We start from the raw sequence: 20,019 nt of genomic DNA on the forward strand, positions 1-20,019 counted from the left end.
GTGAGGCCCACCTAGAGATAAGAGTCACATAGGGGAGTTTAAATTTACAGTTTGGCTCCTTATCTTAACCTGAGGGTGAGAAAAGGGTTTAAATAACTCCAGAACTTTTTAAAAACTCCCTGACAAGAACATAAACAGTATAAAACAGTAAATACCCATCATGTTACTGAAAACTTCAACTGCAGGTTGAAGAAAGGTTATGTAGCTATGAGAGCTTGTTCTATCTGAATGTGTTAGGAAACCTTTTGAAAATAGCACCACCCTTCCTGACCTGGTACAGGGGGCTCCAGGGTGGACGAGGTTAAGGCTTGCAGAGGTCAGCTTGAGAATATACAGCTGACATTCTGACCTCTCCTGAGCCCAAACGCAACTCGAGATCTTCAAACAGGGCCCTCTAGTACTGTTGCTGCTGGTCAACCCTCATTATAACTTTAAAAACCTGACCTTCTCTAGTCAGAGGTCCCTCCTCTGTGGGATGATGCAGTGGGACATTTCGCAGGAATTCAGTTCATTTTAATTTATCTTATTTATGTTGTCTCAGTTTATGCAATTAATTATGTAATTTTTGCTTTCTATTGATTTTGTGCTTCTTATTTTTTTTTACATTTCTATGTTTGGTGTCTTCATCTTTACAGGATCAGAATGTAGTTGCTCACTGTACACTCTGTCTGTTTTGGTTAGCATTAGACGTTCGTCCCTCCATGTTGTCATCAGGGTTGTTTCCAAACAGTTTTAACCAGGAAACCTTTGAGCTCCCATCGGAAACTGTCTGTCCAGGAACACATGCCATCTCTGAGTGACTCACTGTGGAATAAAGTGAATAAGGAAGCAATCTAGACGCCATGAATTTCAGCTGGCAAAAGATTTAAGAATATAATGATCATCAGACTGTAAAAATACATTTTGGAGGGTACTCAAAATTGGCCATTTAAATTTTTAAAATTTCAATTAAGCACATGTTTTTCCTAATATAAAGACTAATAATAGTAGAATTCTTACAATCTGGGATAGCTCAATTAAACGTGGACATGTAGATATTATTAATTTCGTGCTATACTCCACAGCTATGCAGCTACGAGCAGGCTCGTTGCTATAGCAACTTACCCCCCTTGCCCCCCCTCCCAAAAAATACTAAAATATTTACCACACAAAGAGCAGAACATTCAGTCTGTTGCAGTAGTATGGTTTTAGGCTTAATGTTTATTTTTCGATTATTAATAATCTGTGGTAAGAGGAGAAAACTATAAATATATCGCTGCACTTGACTTTGTTACTGTCTCTTACTCTGCAGTTGTGGAGTCACAATGTCTGGGATCATGAGCGCCCCCTGCCATGAGGCAAGGGAACTGCCTGCCTCACCTGGAATCTGTTCTCTGCCGTTTCTGATCGAAAACAGTCTTTTTTTAAGCATCTAGTGTTTGTAGAAGCAGTTTAGACCCAAACGGAAAAAACAAGCAGAGAAAGGCCTCCTTTCTCTGAGGATGATGACACACTTTTACCAGCGTCAGCAAACATTTTCATAAGGAATTTTGCTTTTTGATTTACGCATTTCTCATAATTGGAAAACGGAACATGTCTCCTTCCTGAACATTATGTCGACTGGACATTCCCATGCTATTTAGACTTGCCTATAATTGCTAGAGCAGATGAACCTGGTGCCCACAGACATCTGGAAATGATACCCAGCGATAAACCAGGCATGTGGAGGTCCACAGTTTTCTTCCTGCTATGATTTATTTTTATGATGTCACACAAGAAAAAGGTATTATGTTAAACCAAATCCTCAGGTCTGTCTTTATTTAGTACACATGTAAATTAAAAGTAAATTGGCCTCTCTCAAGTTTTATGTCAATTTCTGAATTTAAAGTAATTGATACATTAGCAAAAAAAAATTGTCTCCTTAATTTGGACTTATACATATAATTAGACTTTGTGCCATAAAATGGAATTATGTTGAGAACCACTATATTCTTTATGTTCTAATCACAAATAAACCAGATGAGAAAAATTATCATAATTAGTCAGTTCACAACTGAACTACTTTTCTTGTGCAAGAAAATTTTGCAATCAACTGGAAGTTATCTAAATTATCTAAGTGTTTTGTAGTTGCTAAACTTGGATCATTTATAGCCAGAAATATTGATTAAATTTACCTGAATGAAATGTCTGCAGATTGTTTAGTCAAACTGAATGGGCTAATTTGTTTTGTTTCTCAATAAATTGCATGTTAACAGCTCCCTTCCTGCTTTAATTAAAAGGTTAAATGCATTTATTTAAGTTGTATTGATTTTTATTGCTATCTTGAGATGGCTACAAAAAGAATAACCATAGGTCCTTGTGTTTGGGAGGCACATTGCTGTTTTGTTTACAACCTGGTGCTGGGCCACATTTCCTTTACTGTGTCCTTTCCAAGAGGATGTGGCTACTTTCTGCTCAGGCAAAACGCCTTTTGTATTTGTAGTATCTATTGTGTTAGTCTGAACATCTTTCAGATGTTCTAACATATCAACATTTTTCACTTTGTGCCGGAACAAGGGTTTAAGTACGTCACAGTAGTCTTTTTCTCTTTCTTCAACCAGCTTATTTTATCTTTCTCAAACCACAGTTTTAGGTTTAAATGTAGGAACTAATCGCCCGGATTGCTTGTTTAACTTACCCCTTGTTTGGTTTGTTTGAAGCACAACATTGCTTAATCTTTCCCAAGACATAACCAGATTGCACCTGCAGAACATTTTGCTCTGCAAAAGAACAACCCTCCTAAAAACCGACTGAAGTTGGACATCATCTGGGAGATGTACAGTGATCAGACAAGCCATGAGAGCCATGGGAGTGAACATTGCTCTTTATCCTGAATTTACCATAATCTTGAAACATGGTGGTAGCAGCATCATGCTTAGAGGATTCTTTTATTTAGCCTGGATTGGGTTAATCTCCAAATGAGAAGATACTGTAGATGGAGCTACATACAGGGTAACTGTAGAAGAAAACCTCTTCTGCAAAAGCCTTGAGATTGGAGTAAAAACGAATGCACACTACACTTGTTTTTGCCTTGTAAATTTTTTTAACTATTCATCCTTTCTCTTTCACCTACCTACCTTGTGTTTGGTGCTTATATCCACCAACGTTTGTGGTTGTAAATGTAAAAAAGCATCAATAAGTGTATGTAGTATATTTAAAATCCCTATTATTGTAGTGTGGCTGACAGACAGTTCCTCTAAACCAGTGCTTCTCAATTCTGGTCCTCAGGCCCCCCTGCCCTGCATGTTTTAGGTGTTTCCCTGCTGCCACACACCTGGATTAAATCTATGGGTGATTAACGGGCTTCTGCAGTACTTGATGCCTGCAGAAGAAGTCATGCAATCATTTGAATCAGAGAGGCACATCTAAAACATGCAGAGCAGGGGGGGCCTGAGGACTGGAATTGAGAAGCACTGCTCTAAACTGAGTTACTTGGGTTGCTGTTTTTAAAAAACAGGTAGACACGTTCTCTGTGTTACATTGTTTTTCTGACCCCAGACAGACATTACGTTGCATGCTTCCGTCAGGACTCATAGTTTTGACTCTGCACTTCTCTGTTTCTATCTGAGGCAAAATAGGCCACAGAGATAAGAGATGGATTCAGCCCTGCTGCAGCTGATGTTTGCAGAAAAAGCAGCTCAGATCTATGACACACAACAGTGAGGGCAGAGTTCAAAACTCTGCTGTTTGATGCAGCTTCATTCTTCCAGCTTAATTTGGCAGATTTGTTTTTCTTCTCCTGTGGAGGAAGAATTTATACGTTTAATTTTGTTCCACAGAAACGTCGGCAGCAGGCATTGGGAAATATCACCGGTTGGTTTGCCAGTGTTTGCAGGAAGTGTCCTGCACATTGTTTCTCAATTACAGGGAAGTGAGCCAGCATGGACTAGAAGTTGACTCTATAAACATGTTTTGTTGTTGAAGGCTTTTGCATGCAAAGAAAGAACCATGCTGAATGTCCAACTTATGAATTACAGATTTTCCCAGACATAACTTGATAACTGAAAGAGCATATGAGTTTACACTTGTCTGAAAAACATTTCAACAGACTACAGTTTGGAATAAAACACAAATCACCATCAGACCTTTTCATGGAAAATAAAAACAAGTTAAATTTACGTTTTCCTCAAGGGAACTCTAACTGTACTACCAAGACACTGTGGTACCTCTTTGAATTGAAAGGTTTGGACTTCTGTTTTTTAGACATATACTGCCCTCTATTGATGTTTCTATGTACTTGCAGATGGGGTCCTGTCACCTGGCCTGATTTGTCTGAAATTTCCTACTGTTTCATTTTATACAACCATCTGTAACTTAATTTAAAAATACAGATTAAGATGTCTACAAATTTGCTTAACAGTTTCAACTACTAAAGCTATAACGATCAGTCACCTCATCTGGTTGGTGCTGCATTACCTGTAAAACAACCTGAAAATGTGTAATTTTCTTTGTGAACATGTCTTGATATACATCTTTTATGTCCCATGATTGATAACACTTTGATGACTGACTGACAGGTTATGTTTCAAACTACAAACTTGATAATGTCAAAACATATTTTAATTTGTAAGAATAAAACAGCAGATAGCTGATGGTCTCTTTAATTTAAGTCCATTCTTCTCATTCTAACTACAGAGATATCATGAGCTATTGCTGTAGTTATGCTGCTATTGGCTCAGTCTACTGGATGAAAAACTCACCACTTTTCTGCACTAATTTCTTCTTTCATTACTCTCTAATTTGCATTATTTTATGTTATTTCATCTGCTAACTTTATATTTTCTCTGTTTTTTTTCTCTCCTTGGCATTCTGTTTAGCTGTGATATCTTCTGGGAGGAGCCATCAGCTAAAATGAACATAGAAAGTGCTCCTACATCAGTCCTACTGTTTGTGTGTGTGTGTTTTTGGTGGGGGGTGGGGTGGGGTGCTCTGTCTTCTCAAAGCCCCAGTCGGTCAAGGTAGATGGCCGAGTTCTGCTGGACGTTTCTTTCTGTTAAAGAAACTGTCGCTTCATGGATGCTTGGTATCAGGGATTGTTTGAGGGGTCTCAAACTCCAGTCCTCGAGGGCCACTGTCCTGCAACTTTTAGATGTGCCTCTGCTGCACCACACCTGAATAGAATAATTACGGCATTAAGGCGCTGGAGAACTGATCTACACAAGGAGGATGCAATTAAGCCATTTCATTCCAGTGTTTTGTACCTGTGGCACATCTAAAAATTGCAGAACAGCGGCCCTCAAGGACTGGAATTTGAGACCCCTACTGTAAAGTCAACAACATAATGACAAACAACTAAACTTAAAATGTGTGTTTGGACTGTGTGAAGAAGTCAGAGTACCTGGAGATAATCCCACACTTGCATATGGAGAAAATGCAAACTTCATGCAAAAAATGAAAAATAAAAATGCACACACAGGACCTTCTTAGTGCAATAGTGCTAACACCCTAGTCTTTAATCATTAGTCATTCACCAAAATGCAAGTTGTGAAGGAGGACAACAAATATTCTGGACGAACATGTTGGATTTAATCTAGCTTTTTCGTGGGTCCCCCAATATGTAATTTCATTCAAGAAGAGCAAAATGGTTCTTCGCTGGTGCCCATCCGCTTTAAAGTCAGAATTCTGAAAAAAAAGTCAGAATTTTGAGATTAAATTCAGAATTCTAAGATTAAATTCAAATGTCTTGTTTTTCAGTGGCCATAATCCTCTTCGTGGATATAAGCTTCGTACAATTTAAAATAAAAATAATGGCACAGAGTTGACTTGCTTTGCATGGCTGCAGTATGTTTTTCTGACGCGGTGCGGCGCTCTAGCACCGTATGGACAGAGGATCTTCGCTGACCGGGCGCTCTGACAACTCCCGAGCCTTGAAGCGAGTCACCATCCAGCACTGAGCCTGGATGCGGGAGCGCACGCTCGGCCACGCATGCGGTGGTACAGGCAAGCTGATCGGTCAGAGCGGGATGGACATCTCGGCTCAACCGAAAGCTGCTGGAGGTTGTCCTTTTTGGGAGGCGCTGGAGCTGAGGGCGTGATGAGGAGCGAACCGTCAGTTTCCATTTAATTTGCTGTCTTTACGCAGGGTGGAGAGGTGCGCTCTGCCGCCAATAATCCGCTTGGCGGGGAGGAGCAGGGGAAAGCTCTCTCCAGACTGAAGCAGAGTGAGAGGGGAGGGACAGCAGGTTAAGTCGGATACGGACCCACAGAGTTAAACAGCGTGTGGTCATAAGGACCGACTGTAGTTGGCAGGCAGGCTGCTGGGATTCCTCTTGGCACGATGAGCGGACCAACAAAAGGTGAGCGATGTGTAATATTCTCATAACAGAAATATTTTTCTCAAGCTAATGTTAAAATATGCATTTTATGCCATGTAATGTTTAGAAACAGCTTTATCATTTGTGTGGACTGAACTATTAGAGATCAGAAATGATTTGGCCCAATTAGCTGATTAGAGTTTAATTTTATTAGGTAATCCTCAGTGTCGTGGTGGAAGTTACTATCAAGGTCCAGAATGTTTGATACCAGAATTAGATTCGACTCACTGCTCCTCAGATGATTTGTTGTCCTCCTCCACAAATACTGTTGAAATTGCTGAAAAAAGAGAAAATCTATTGACACAATTATTAACCTCATAAGAGAAGCAACCAAGAAGCTCATTGTGTCGCTGCAGAAGCTGCAGTGACTCAGACTAAACAATCTGTTGACTGAATAACTGAGTTGCTCCCTCCACAAGTCTGGCTTTAATGGCAGCATCATGCTGCGGGGAGGCTTTTCAACAGAGAAGAGAGAAACTGGTCAGATTTAATGGAAATCGATAAAGAGCAGCATTTATCCACATTAGAAGGGTCTTAAAACTTAGGATCTGGTGAGGATTCAGTGGTTGAAATTCAAAAGTACTTTATTGATCCCAAAGCGAAATTAAATGTTTTTATAACTCATATTAATTAGGATTCTTCAAGCTGCTGCTTTGACAGAAAAGCAGAGGAACCCAAACTGGAAGCCATCGAATCTACTGAAAGCATTAGAGTTATGTTCCAACTGACTGCTCTGGCTCATATTACAATAGAGCTTATTGGTTTTTATTCCAGGCTTTGCAGTCATGAGGTCAAAGATCAGAGTCGTGTTGTCAAAAGATTCACAATTAACAGCCTTGTGTGAACGTGTGCTTCTGTACAGAAGCATCTGTACAGAAAGCAGTAGTGTTTTAACTGCATCCCGTTAAAAATCACAAATCAGAAAACCGTGAATCACCTCCACTGTACATTTATCAGTTCCAGAAACTAGAACAACATTTAAAACTACTAATAATAAACATATAAAAATACTGCATTCCTTTTGCAGCCGATCACAGGTGGCTCAGATCTTTCTCTGTCTGTTGTTCCAACTCTCGTGCTACCATCTGGCTGCACAACCAAAGCCAGCGTCTGTAATACACACCCACAGCCTCACACATTCTGGAGGAAACATTTTTGTCCTACTTTTTACCTTTTTTTCTTCCCCATCCTGTAAACATGCACACACCCACAGCTTGTGCTCTGTGTACCCCTTTCCTGCTGTCATCAGCTTAACCTGCCTCCATGTTGTGTTTACTGCGATTGCATAATGCAGCAGCATTAAGTGTAATGGAATTGAATGGAGCTTAATTTCTATCTCAGACTGTTGCACAGTGATTCATGCACTACTACAAGTGTGCATCTTGAACTTTCTGTGATATTGCAGTAATAGGCTTTAAGATATTTCACTGAGATTTTCCAATAGGCCAACACAAAAGTGGAAGTGTTGAAACACTGTTAAAAAAAACAATCACCAAACTAAACTCTATGGGCATCATTTTGAAACATGGAGGTCATGCTTTGGGGATGCGTCTCTTCGGGAAGGAAAGAAGCACAAATCTAGAACAAAACCTGTTAGTCTGCAAAAGAATGGGAGCAGAGATGCACCTTCCAGAAGGACAGCAACCCTAAACGTACAACCAGGAAGTTTAAATCAAATCATAGTCAAGTGCAAGAATGGCCAAGTCAAAGTCCAGACCTAAATCCAACTGACAATATTGATTCAGAAGGACTGAAAACAATTCCAAATTTATTTGTTAAACATTTTTAAAGCATATGTCTATTTCCCTCTACCTTACAATTTTGTCTTATTGTTACATCAATTCATCACATGGAATTAATTTGCTGCTTTCTCTTTAATTTGCTGTTACTTTACTTGGCAGAGACAGACATAACCTCTTATGTTGGCTTTAATTCTGACATAAAGAATTAACACTTTTCACCCCTTAATTTCTCTCAGTCAGGCTGCTACATGGTGATTAAAGCTTGGAAGTCTTGCTGATCTCCTGTTTACAGTAACAGACTTTTCGGTTGATACCGTTAGTTAAGAAGCCGATCACTAAGCTGTCTGTGCAAACTTGCAGCCAGCCATGCACTGGATTATTTCATGACTGCTCGTCACGCTGCAGATTTTGTTTCCTCTGTCATTTTGATGGCAGGCTTGTTAAGCCTGCTGAGCACTATACAATGCTTTTGTAAAAATTTCTTTTATTCTTTGAATTACTCTATTCCTTGCAGTTTAATCTTGAATGTGAACCAAATGAACTATTTCCTAATTTATTAGCTACAGGTTTCGTAATCAAACAACTACACCCTCTTTTTATAAGCTCTACATTTCTTTATTGCACTGTGAGTTGTTTAAGATCAGTTAAACAAAGAAAAATGGAGGAGCATGAAAATTATAATAAGTTGCATGTTTTTACTCTTTCCCTCTCCCTCCAGTTAAGTTCCAGTCAGGCCTCTATGGAGGAAACCACAACAGTAGCAGCTCTACTCTCTCCAGCAGAGCAAATTCACCAATCACGTGTGAGCGTTGTCGGGAGGCTTGTCGTGGAGAGGTGGTGCGTGTGAAAAACATGCACTTCCATGTTCACTGCTTCACCTGCCAAGGTAAAACATCCGGATCTTCTGTACATATGTTGCTTCTCTCTCACTGACTGAAAGGTTTCATACTTGCTTACTTTCTCTGTTGGACTGGTTCATGGCTTTCCATTTGTAAAATCACACCCCAACTCAGTTTGCATGATTAAATATTAAATTATTGCCAGTACTCAGACAAGAAGGAACCACCATAATTAGATCCATATTAATGTCTGTGCTCAATAAAATACAGTGCATATCTAACTGCAACTATGCCAGAGTTGAAACTTGGCATTCAAAACAATGTGAAAGGTAAAAAGAAGCATCAAGAACCATAAAACGTACCTATTATGGGCCAAGGTTTCTGGTGGATATTCCAGTAAAGTACAGTAGGGCGAAAAACATTTTACCTTTGATGTTTTTATTTCTATCTAGAAAAGTTTTTTGTAGAGCTGAATGCAACAATAATTTTATGAAACTAAGAATTCAAGTTATTCACAAGCAGAAAAAAAGGTTGCACAAATCAAACCTGTTCCTTCAGAACCAGAGAATGATTGAATCCAGATTTGATCAGTCGTGGTTCTGTCCCCTTAGGAAATGACGCTCTGGGTGCTGAGCCATATCAAAGAGCTTCTGGATGCATTCCAAAGCATTTCTTCTGAGGAAACCCATCACCTCAACCATTACAGGCTGTTGTTGCACAAGAAGTTGATTAATTAAAGGGACAGAAGCTGCCTCAGGAATCACCGTGCTTTTTGTTTATGATTGCAGTTTTTCTCTTTTACTGCAATACGCAGTAAAAGTAGCAAAATAAAAGGCAATCTTTGAAGATAACCTGTTAGATTCTTTAAAAGACTTCAGACTAGAGTGGAGATTCACCACTCCACCAGATTCGCCTGTTTCAGGCTCAGTTCTTGTGGGACAATTAATGAAAACTGATGCTCACAGAGTGTTTTCATTTAATCTACCAATTGAACTATCTTTCAAACTAGAATGTGAAAAATTTTCAATCTATTGTTACCACAAGAGTCATAATTATACAAAATATTAACTCAGTGAGGTAAAATACATGTGTACACTACACTTTCCAATTTTTGTTTCAAAAACCATGTATCATTTTCTTTACTCTTTACAGTTATGTTCTTCATTTTCTGTGTCTATTGTATGAAACCCAAGTAAAATATATTAAAGCTTGTAACATGGTAAAATGTGAAAAAAATCAAGGGGTATGAAATTTTTTGATGTCATAAGACATTACCGTAATTCTTTATTTTCATTGCACTACCCTCCAATGAAATCTCTTATTCAGTTACTGTAAAGGTTCCCAAAAGACTCATATGAGATATTATGAATATAATTTACCAATAATGTTATAATAAAAATATAATACAGATCGATAACCCCCACAAAAAAATCAAATTTGTGAGTGTAATTGTATTTTTCATGCTTGTTTTTCCTTGGTTAAGCTAAACAGATGGGGCCAAATCCAGTAAAAGAGGTCTGGAGTCAGCAGCCAGCTTTGCAGTGCAGTCAGCAGGTTTTCACCCAGTAGTCAGACTCCAACCAGCTAACCTTCTTTCTAAAGGCTGGGACCTTCGCAGTCCCAAAGCGAGCTGCAAGACAACACAGCTTTCTCCATTTGATCTGCAGCGAACATCGCCTCATTGCCCTGGTTACAAAGCACCAAAGAAGGGGGGAGTTTCTATTTTTACATAAAACACCAGATTTCATCTCAAGCAGCGTTGCTCACTGGGGTTTTTAAAAAATAATCAGAGCTGAATATGATTCCTTTGGTTGTTTGTTTGGAGTAGGCATGGACTAATTGAGTGTTTGCTCATAGAACACTCACGGTTCCTTGTGATAGGAAATAGAGCAGATTTATTGACGGAAGTGGCCTTCTTTTGATATTAAAGTGTTTATCTTTATGGACACTTGATCTTGTAGAGTAAGCGTAATGACAACAGGCTAATGGAGTTGGCTGAGTGGGAATCAACTGATGAAATGGACCTGAATGAAATTGTCAATACACAGACGTCTCTGTTTTTGTTCCTTCTTATTATATTTTCCTCTTCTTTGTCTCTTTTTTGTCTCACATTTTCAGCTTTTGCTTTGGGTTTCAGTCACAATGGTCTTTGTTTTCTTTTTGTCATAAACAGCATGATTATATTTTACACTATTTTGCCAACAAAGAGGGAGGAATGGTGTTAAAGTGGAATTTTAGAGGATTTATATATTTGTTAATTTTGCGACTGAACTGTTTATTGGACAAATACTGAAACAGGCTCAAGCCGTCCTGACAGCTGCTGGCATCTCACTGATTTTATTTTTTTTGCTCCAAGATTTTCTGTCAGATTTAAGTGCTCTATAAATTAAGCTGATATGGTAAATTAAAAAACATAGCTATACAAGGATGGCTTAGCATTTTTTTAGGTGGGGTTTTGCGAAGCTGTAATTAGTAGTCAGTATCCTACCTGCAAAAAACAGCTATCTGAATACCAATGGAAAACGCCAGTTCAACTGCTCTTCACGGTTGGAACAGGGTTTGGATCCCAGTTTGGGATCTTTCTGCATGTAGTTTGCATGTTGCCTGCATAGCTTCTCTCTGGGTACTCCAGGTTTCCACCCATCGTTCAACAACATCACTTTAGTTACCTCTAGTTGCAAAGCGCTGTACTGTATGTTCAGTGAAATCTAAACAGTACCTCTTTTTCCACGTTTGATCAACTAAAAATGTTAAATTGACTCTGAAGATTAGTTCATCTGTTTAGGCTTCTTCTTTCATTCATTCATCCAGATAATGTGAATTGACTGGAGGGCATAAAAGTATTCTCCTCTGCGTTGATGTTGCTAGTAAAGGAAGAGAGAGTGACAGGAAGGCAGACGTGTGTTAGATGAACAGATCGATAACCTCATTGATACCTCCCTTGGGTTCTTCTGTCTGATCCCTTTACTTTGCTGTCTGCTTCTCTTTCACATCACATTTGATGCCCTTTTACCATTCTGATCACTTTAATCTCTCCCCTGACTCCCATCTTCCTTTTCTTATCTTTTATGTTCCACTTGTACCTCATCCTCATGTCTGCAATAATCCTGCCTTCTTATGTTGAAATACAGATAACTGCTCAGTTATCTCAGTCTGCTGTGTATGGAGTTGTTTTATAGTGCAAAGTATGGGTTTAGGAGAAGATGGAACCCCACCCCAGTGTTTAAGCTGCAAAACCCCTGCATTATCAGGAAAAGATACATCAAATGCTTATTTTCTTTTAGGTTGTTCAAAATATAACCAATTTTTAGCACAAAAATACCTTTTTATATTAATGTTGGTTTCTAAGCCATATGGACAAACAAGAGACTCCAATAGTAAACTGTAAAGCATTGACTGTTTGAGTCAGCCCTGTTTTGCACAGTGGTTCAGTGTTTGTGTACAGTTTTATTTTGATCTTGATAATAAATTAGATAAAATTAGAGTGACTAAACATTTATAATCAGTAATTTAGGAGTCCTTAAGTTTGCCAGACAAATTTTCTGCCACATTTCGTTCATTCATGACTCAAATTATGTGTGAGGTCACCAAAAGCATGGAAATATTTTTTAATTTTGATATAGGGTTTCATAAATCACATTAACATTATCCTATGACCATTTTTGCAACCATATTTGCAACAGGTTTTGCTATGTGTCCAGTCTGTTTTCTTTTAAATTTTTTAAAATAACTCCAGTGACTCTTCTTTCTGTAAGAGCTGATTTTCTGCCTCAGCCAATGTGTTTTGGCGATAAACCAATGAAATTGATGTACTGTCTTCGAAATCAGTTTTGCATTGACCTAACTGAGGCACTTACGCCTAATAAGCTAATCTTTACTGGTAACAAATACCAAAGTATTCAGATATTTTGCTGCTTTTGGTAAGTGAAGTGAAAACATCAGCGAGAAAATGGCAGAATGTTGTGAAAACATTTTTAACTAAAGGGAAAACAGGAAAACATTCAGAAAGATTCTTAGACTGTTGGGTCTACTCATATATAGAGTTACTTGAATTTAGTAATTCTGAATAGTAACACATCTGAGGCTGGTTCGATATTCAGTATTGGAGGGTCAGTCAATCCTAGTTGTCAGAATTTTTCATTAATAAATGGATTTTAGTGGGTGAGGGCCGGTCTGGAGAAGAAAACCAAATATACCAGAGATCCCTCCAGAGAGGCCAAGTCTGAACAGTTCCCCTTTTTTCCTGCACATTTTAATCGTTTTCCACTTAGACAATGATGTGTGAAAGCTTTGAGTTGGATGAGAAATGATGATGTGGATTTAGCCTCAATTCTCAAGTGAGCATTGACTGCAGTAGGAGGAAATAGACCTTATAGTACACTTAGACTTGTTTACATCAGGTTTAATAAAAATACATCATCATGCATTATGTTTGAAGTCCACTGAAGCTAGAACTGTTGACTTTCTTGCATATCACGCTTGTCTCGTGGTGAGACAGTATAAGAATTATTTTGCGCACACGAGCATGAAACATTGTTTTAGAAGCTGAGAGAGCTTTAGTCCCAAGCAAGCAAATAAAGGTCAGACTGGCATTTCAAAGTTGTGTGGAAGCAGTTGTTCTATGTTTGGGATGTTGTCCTAGTTTTTATTGCCCGTTAAAAACATTTGATATGAAAGTATATAGCATATAGATATCAATAAGTTTATTTTAGATTAAATTGCACAACTAAATATTGAGTAAACCATAAGGCTAAAGTTACAAAATGTTCTATACAAGTGACTCATATTTTTAAATATAAATAAGTTCACATGGAATTGTCTTTTTGATGGTCAGCAATTTAAGTTAATAGACTTTTAACTCTTTTTGAAGTCATCTTAATGTGACTCCCTGGTGAGTGTCCCAGAACTTGTTGGAATTAGCCGCAATAGAGCTGTATTTTGACAACTAAAAGAAATAAAATTGAAAATTAACGCTAGTGAAGGACATGAATGTACAATGCATGGTTATACAATGTTTTTTTTCTTTTTTCTTAATGTGCTTTAAACCATATATTTATGGTAACGTAACCCATTTAAAATGAGGGTGCCTCTTTAAGAGAGGTTAGGAAAGCCGGATAGTCTGCATAACTAATCAGAATTTTTATATCCCAGTGTGTTTGGCCAATCAGAATGCAGAATGTCGCTGTAAGCCCCGCCTTTCTTCTCCGTGTTTGCAGCATTGTTGTGTGTGTAGTTGACTTGTAGTTGATGGTGTGACCGTCTGTGTAGTTTAAGATGGAAAATGTTCTGGATATAAACTTGTGACAAGGTTTTTCAAATAGTTTTGCCGTTTATCAGCCGACTTACGAGATGGAAGAAGCTAAAGTGAGTAGACCGACCGGAGTTTCAGTTTTTCTGCCGACTTTAAAGAGCACCGCTAAAGCAACACCGCTTGCTTTAGCACTTAGCCTTGTTAGCTTTTATTTGCTACTGGTTCCCTGAAAGTTGATCCTGTATTTCTTTCAGCTGAAGGCGATGCCTAAAAATATAGAAAATTGTTATTTTATTCACGGTGAAATCATATTAGTGTGGTAAAAAAAAAAAATGCGTTGTTAGGTTGTCTAGCGCCCCTAGTGTTCGGAGCCACCATGCTGATGTCACATTGAGATCAGAAAGCATATTCTTTCATTTAGGTTTTTATTCTGTTAAACACATTGTTGTTGAATAATAATCTGAATTATTTAGTTGTTTAAATATAAACCTTTACTGAGTTTTTGTAAAATTTTATCTTTAATGTTAATGTTTATCAAAAAGTGAATTGACAATACAGTTAAATACTTTAATAATTTAACAAATCAATGTCAAATATGATGTCTACAAAAACCTAATGGATTCTAGGTAGAACTGCTTCATAGAAAATGTATGTATATACTTTTTGGTATGCTGAATTGTTCTTGAGGTGGATTCCTCCTGTGTGTTTGATGGTGAATTGGAACTAAATTTGATGCATCTGTTTTTCTATCATGGTTTAGATCTCAGGTTAACAGGGTTCACCCAAAAGATTTAAAACTGAGAGCTAGCACTTGGCTATACGGAAGAGGATTAGGGCCACTGAAAAAAAAGTCAGAATTCTGAGATTAAAGTCATTAATTGTGTGACTTTTTAATGACTCACACTAAGATGTGAGTAGTAAAACACAACCAGGATGATGTGGCTTTTCATTCAGGATTAGTGGGATAAGACACCTTAGCTGTACAATCTTAATGCGTAAACACAGTTAAACTTAGCATCATGTCCTACCTAGCTGTGTGAAATTGTATTTAATGGGTTTTCAGCTATAACTCTTAATTTTTAGGAGTAATAACCCTTCAGAAAATGGGGGATGTGCCGTAACCTGGAATAAAGAGCCTTATGTTTCTCAACTTTTATTCGTAGCTTTAAGTAATTTAATTTTATTTGAATATGTTCTTTTGTCGCTATGTCATTCTATCCAAGTTTTTATATTCCCGTTTTGTATGCAGTCTTATTGATTTTTATGCCTTAATCATCTGAACTACTATATGGTATTAAAGCTTTGTTCTAAGAAAGTTGCCTTCCTGCAAATCCATACAAATTCAGATACATTGTCTACTGTTATTCAAGTCTTTTTGACTTTTTACATGTATCAGCTTACGAAGCCATTAAATGTTTTTATTAGGATTGTGAAACTGTTTCTATTTAATATATATTCCATAATTGTTTTGGCCCCAGGCTTGAGTCAAGCTACTCTCGGCTTTACTGTGCAGTATTTCTCCTGTAGTCTCACCCTCTGTCTCAGCCTCTTAACACTCCGGCTTGGATCAGCTCAGATCCATTCACTCCACTGGGTTTAGAGCACATTAGCTTAATTACAGAGTGGACACTCAATTCACTGCCAGACATCTTGAGCCGTTGGCTGCCTTTCATATGTCTAACCTATAGTTTAATTCAGGTCGTATCATCGTCCTGCCGTTTATACTGATGCATAGGCCTTAATTTCCTGTGCCTGCATGCTGCTGATTATGTTACTCTGACAGATAAATGGTGTGCTGACTTCTGCAGAGCTCAAGGGGAAAACGATGATAGAGATTTTATTCATTCACATTATGATTACTGTTGAATTAATATGCATAAAACTAATACAGAGCGTCGGAAAAATATTCACACCCTTAAACTTTTCCTCATATCGCGTTCCATTCAATAATTTAAGTTTTTTATTTGGATTTTATGAAATAGATAAACACAAAGCACAGCATAATTGTGAAGTGGAAGGAAATTAATGCAAAACTTTTAAAAAAATCTGAAAACAGTGGCATACATTTGTAATGAGGTTGTATTAGAAATGGCATACAAGCTGGGTTTTATTTCAGAATAAAACGAGCTCATTTAGAGCCAGCTGCATTTAGACATCACCTAATTCTGAAATGCTGTTTAATTCATCATCCAAAATGGAAAGATTATTCACAATTCTCAGCCTACTAAAACATGACAATCCATCCGAAATGACAGAAAGGAGAAAATAAATCTGAGAAGCAGCCTAGATTATCATGGTAACTCTGGAGTAGCTGCAGAGATTCACAACTTAGTTAGGAGAATGAGTCACCACAAACCACTAGCTTTTATAGAAGAGTACCAAGAAGAATGCCTAAAAAATGTATATAAACTCCCATTTGCAAGTTATCATAGTTTTTTGCAGGGGCCACAGCTAATATGTGGAAAAATATATTCTCATTAGATGAAGCCAAAATTGATCTTTTCAGTCTACATTTGAAAAACTTCTGATAGAAAACTTACAAAGTTTTAATATATCCTGCCTATCCTTGTTTTTTTGTTTTTTTTACACATCCCACCATGGTCTATGGCGGTGGCATCATCATGCTGTGTGAATGCTTTTCTTTAATAGGGACAGGAAGTACGTTCAAAGTTGATGGGGAAGATGAATAATATGAAACATTGGGAGGTAGTCATAGCAACCTGTTGGAGGCTGCATATTTTTCCAAAGAAAAATTTCATAAACCATTAACCCTTTTGGATGTGCAAAGCTGGTAGAAATATATTTTGGTGCAAAGATAAGTGCAGATCAAATACTCTTTGTCTTTCACATAAAATCCCAATAAAATACATAATATTTTGTGGCTGCACCATGAAAGAATGTGAACAAATTCAAGTCATATGAAGACTGTGAATACTTGGTTTCCATAAAATACAGCTAATTTCAGGAGATGGGCTAAGCTCCCTCTAACTTGACCACATATTGGTTTGGATCAATTTAAACTGCTTAACCATCCAGCAGCCCTGAGGCAATCCCAATGTTCACACAACTGGACCAGAAACAATCATTTGGCTGAGGGATCCTGTTTTTGCTAAATAAAAGTCATAAATCATGCTGTCACTAGACCGTAAACACACAGTGTGCACTTTCCTCCTAAACTGTCACACAACACTGCCTGCACTAAGGCATAAATGTATGTACTTTTTGTAAACACAATCTGACTGTTGTGGTGGTCACACTTTATATAAAATGCTAGAAAGTGGACATCTTCTGGAGTTTTTGTCATTTCTGCCTGTTGATCACCTAATCCTGCATATCGTACCAGTCAGCAGTTTTTATGATATTACACATTAAATGACAATCTCACCATCTAAGGTGTATAAAATGTTTTAATCTTTCCATTCTTCTATGACAGCCAGAGTTTATTTTTTTATTTTAGATCAAATGGATGGGAAAAGAGGAAGAACAAAATGCAATCAGATCAATATTATTGCTGATTTAGTGTAAAACTGAAGCTTTTAGATCAATTAATTTACAAAAATGTTGATGTCACACATGCACATTTTTAATCCCTTCAAGTCATCTTTCATTTGATGCCCTGATTAATTAATTGCATTTATTTCTGCCTTTGCTTCCCATCAATGTTTCTGGAAAATAAAACAAACCACTGGAGTTTTCTGTTTTTGTTTGGTCAGTGTGCGGCTGTGACTTGGTGCGCTCTGGTTTCTTCCATCATTCTGGTGAGTACATCTGTACTGAGGACTACCAGCGCCTGTATGGGACCCAGTGCGACAGCTGTGACCAGTACATCACCGGAGAGGTGGTCTCTGCCATGGGGAGGACGTATCACCCACACTGTTTTGTCTGCAGTGTCTGCAGGTAGGACCAAGCTACTGTTTTACAAAGCAGACAAGCAAGAACCAGTGAAAACATAAGCCTTACCATCTTGAAAAAAGTATAATTTTGTATTACAAAACCTAGTCTTATCTTGCAAATCACCTCTTTAAAGAAATGCAACAGGAAAGATCTGAAAAGAAATGGTGGTGTCAAGAATTTTCATTTTACTTGGTGAAGTGAAATGTTGCTTTACACACATTTCTGCATTTCCTAGAACTGTTACCTAATCAGATATATTCCTAGTGTCATGTGCAACTTGTTAGTATGAAACAACAGCAACGGATAAGCATAACAAAGATGACAACAGTGTGAAAAGATCCTTTTAGATCTTTCTTTATGCTCTGGGTTATGTCGTAACAGTAAAGTAAATTAAAGCTTTCTGCTGTGAAAAAGTAACTCCTGACATTTTTATCCCTGCTTTAACTGAGTTTTTCAAAACAAATCATTAAAAACTGTCTTACTGTTTCTCACTGTCAGCAACAGTAAGAGACAATGACACACTTTCACTGGAACAATCACAACCAAGTAGTTTTCAAAGTAATTGTAAAGAAAATGTGTTTTTGTTATAAAAATTAGATCAAGGAGAAAGATAAAACTACACTCATAAAAATACATTTTTGTATACTTGGTTCTTACAAAGACAAAACAACAGACTGATAACTGAAATAGCTTAACTATTTCAGTTTTTTAAACATCTAAATTATCATTAGATCGTATTATAAACTGACTAAACATTAACTGTCCAACATTGTAGTAACATTGTTCCCTTGCAGCATAAAAGTCCTGGGTTAGAAGCCCAATTTGGGGTGTTCTTACATGAAGTTTGCATTGTGAGGTCCTTCCAAACTCCAAATAACTTCTGTCGGGTTAATTGGTCTGATTTTTTTTTTTAGGTTTTTATGTCCTCTGTGTCTTTGTGTTGCCGTGTAATTGGCAAACTATCTAGGGTGAAAGTTGGCTCTCCCCCATCGACCGCTGGAAATACCAGCCCCCCTGCGAACGTGCAAGGACAAGTTGATACAATTGATGGATGGATGGAACGAGCCAAACGAACCCTAAAAAACGAATATATAACTGACAGTCACATAATGGTCGGATGCTTCTTTGTTTCTTAATGAGCTGGATGACTTGCTACTGATGAAACTACATAATGCTCCAGAAAATCTGAAGGAGAAACTGCACAACTGCACTTATGCAGCTGCAACAATCGTAAGCACATCAGCAAGGTTCAAAAAAAGAGACAAAAACGCAAAGTAAAGGTTTTTGAGTGGCTCAGCCTAGACTTTCTTTTTTTTTTAAAACAATTGAGATGATGTGGCATCACGTCTAATTCAGACTCAAGTCACCAGTGTTACTTAATTACATCAATTCTGCAAAGAAAGGTGACCGAAATTATGTGACTTGAAGAAGTCCTAGAAAGCTATGATTAACATTTAATGGCAACTCAAGATTTTGTCAAGAGTGTGAATAGTTAATAATGATTTATTTATTTTTTTAGTGTCACATTGGTTTGGATTAATTTTTTTTTTGCCTTAATAGGTATTTGAAAACTGCCTTTTGTCTTTTCTCAGAAAATGTTTCCTTCATCACAATTAGTTTTTAAATCTGAAACTTTTATTGCACTTCATTTCATACATAGTGGAGCAGTTTATAACAATGCTGTTAAAAACTACTCCACTGACGAGTTAAAATCTGAACACACTTTAAATGTTTTTGTGTATGATTCAATTATGTGTCTGCATTTTTGCTTAACATATATTCAACTACTGAAGTTCTGTCTGTTCTGCAACAGATCTTAGACATTGCTGTTTTTGTTGCCCATGTGTCTTAACTTCTTCAAAAAGATAGTTCATCTGTATGGATGCTTTATTATGAATTTATCCTCAAATGTTGCCACTAAGATTAAACTTTTATGCCAAAACAAGGCATTTAACTAGAGA

General features: G+C 37.5%; 1 protein-coding gene across 2 annotated transcripts in view; it reads left to right on the forward strand.

Annotated features, from left to right (window-relative positions):
• Positions 1–5,857: 5,857 nt before the first annotated feature.
• The window catches only part of LOC114153481 (actin-binding LIM protein 3-like), a 43,589-nt gene continuing 29,427 nt past the window's right edge, over positions 5,858–20,019 (forward strand). Inside the window, exons 1-3 of one of the 2 annotated variants that reach the window (XM_028032057.1) lie at positions 5,858–6,314; positions 8,793–8,960; positions 17,878–18,061. In XM_028032057.1, coding sequence (XP_027887858.1) covers positions 6,296–6,314; positions 8,793–8,960; positions 17,878–18,061 — 371 coding nt within the window. In that variant the 5' untranslated portion in view covers positions 5,858–6,295. The remainder of the gene's footprint in view (positions 6,315–8,792; positions 8,961–17,877; positions 18,062–20,019) is intronic. The other variant, XM_028032059.1, reaches the window with a different exon arrangement.

The sequence above is a fragment of the Xiphophorus couchianus genome, chromosome 11, assembly GCF_001444195.1.
Source record: "Xiphophorus couchianus chromosome 11, X_couchianus-1.0, whole genome shotgun sequence".
NCBI classification, from domain to species: Eukaryota; Metazoa; Chordata; class Actinopteri; order Cyprinodontiformes; family Poeciliidae; genus Xiphophorus; species Xiphophorus couchianus.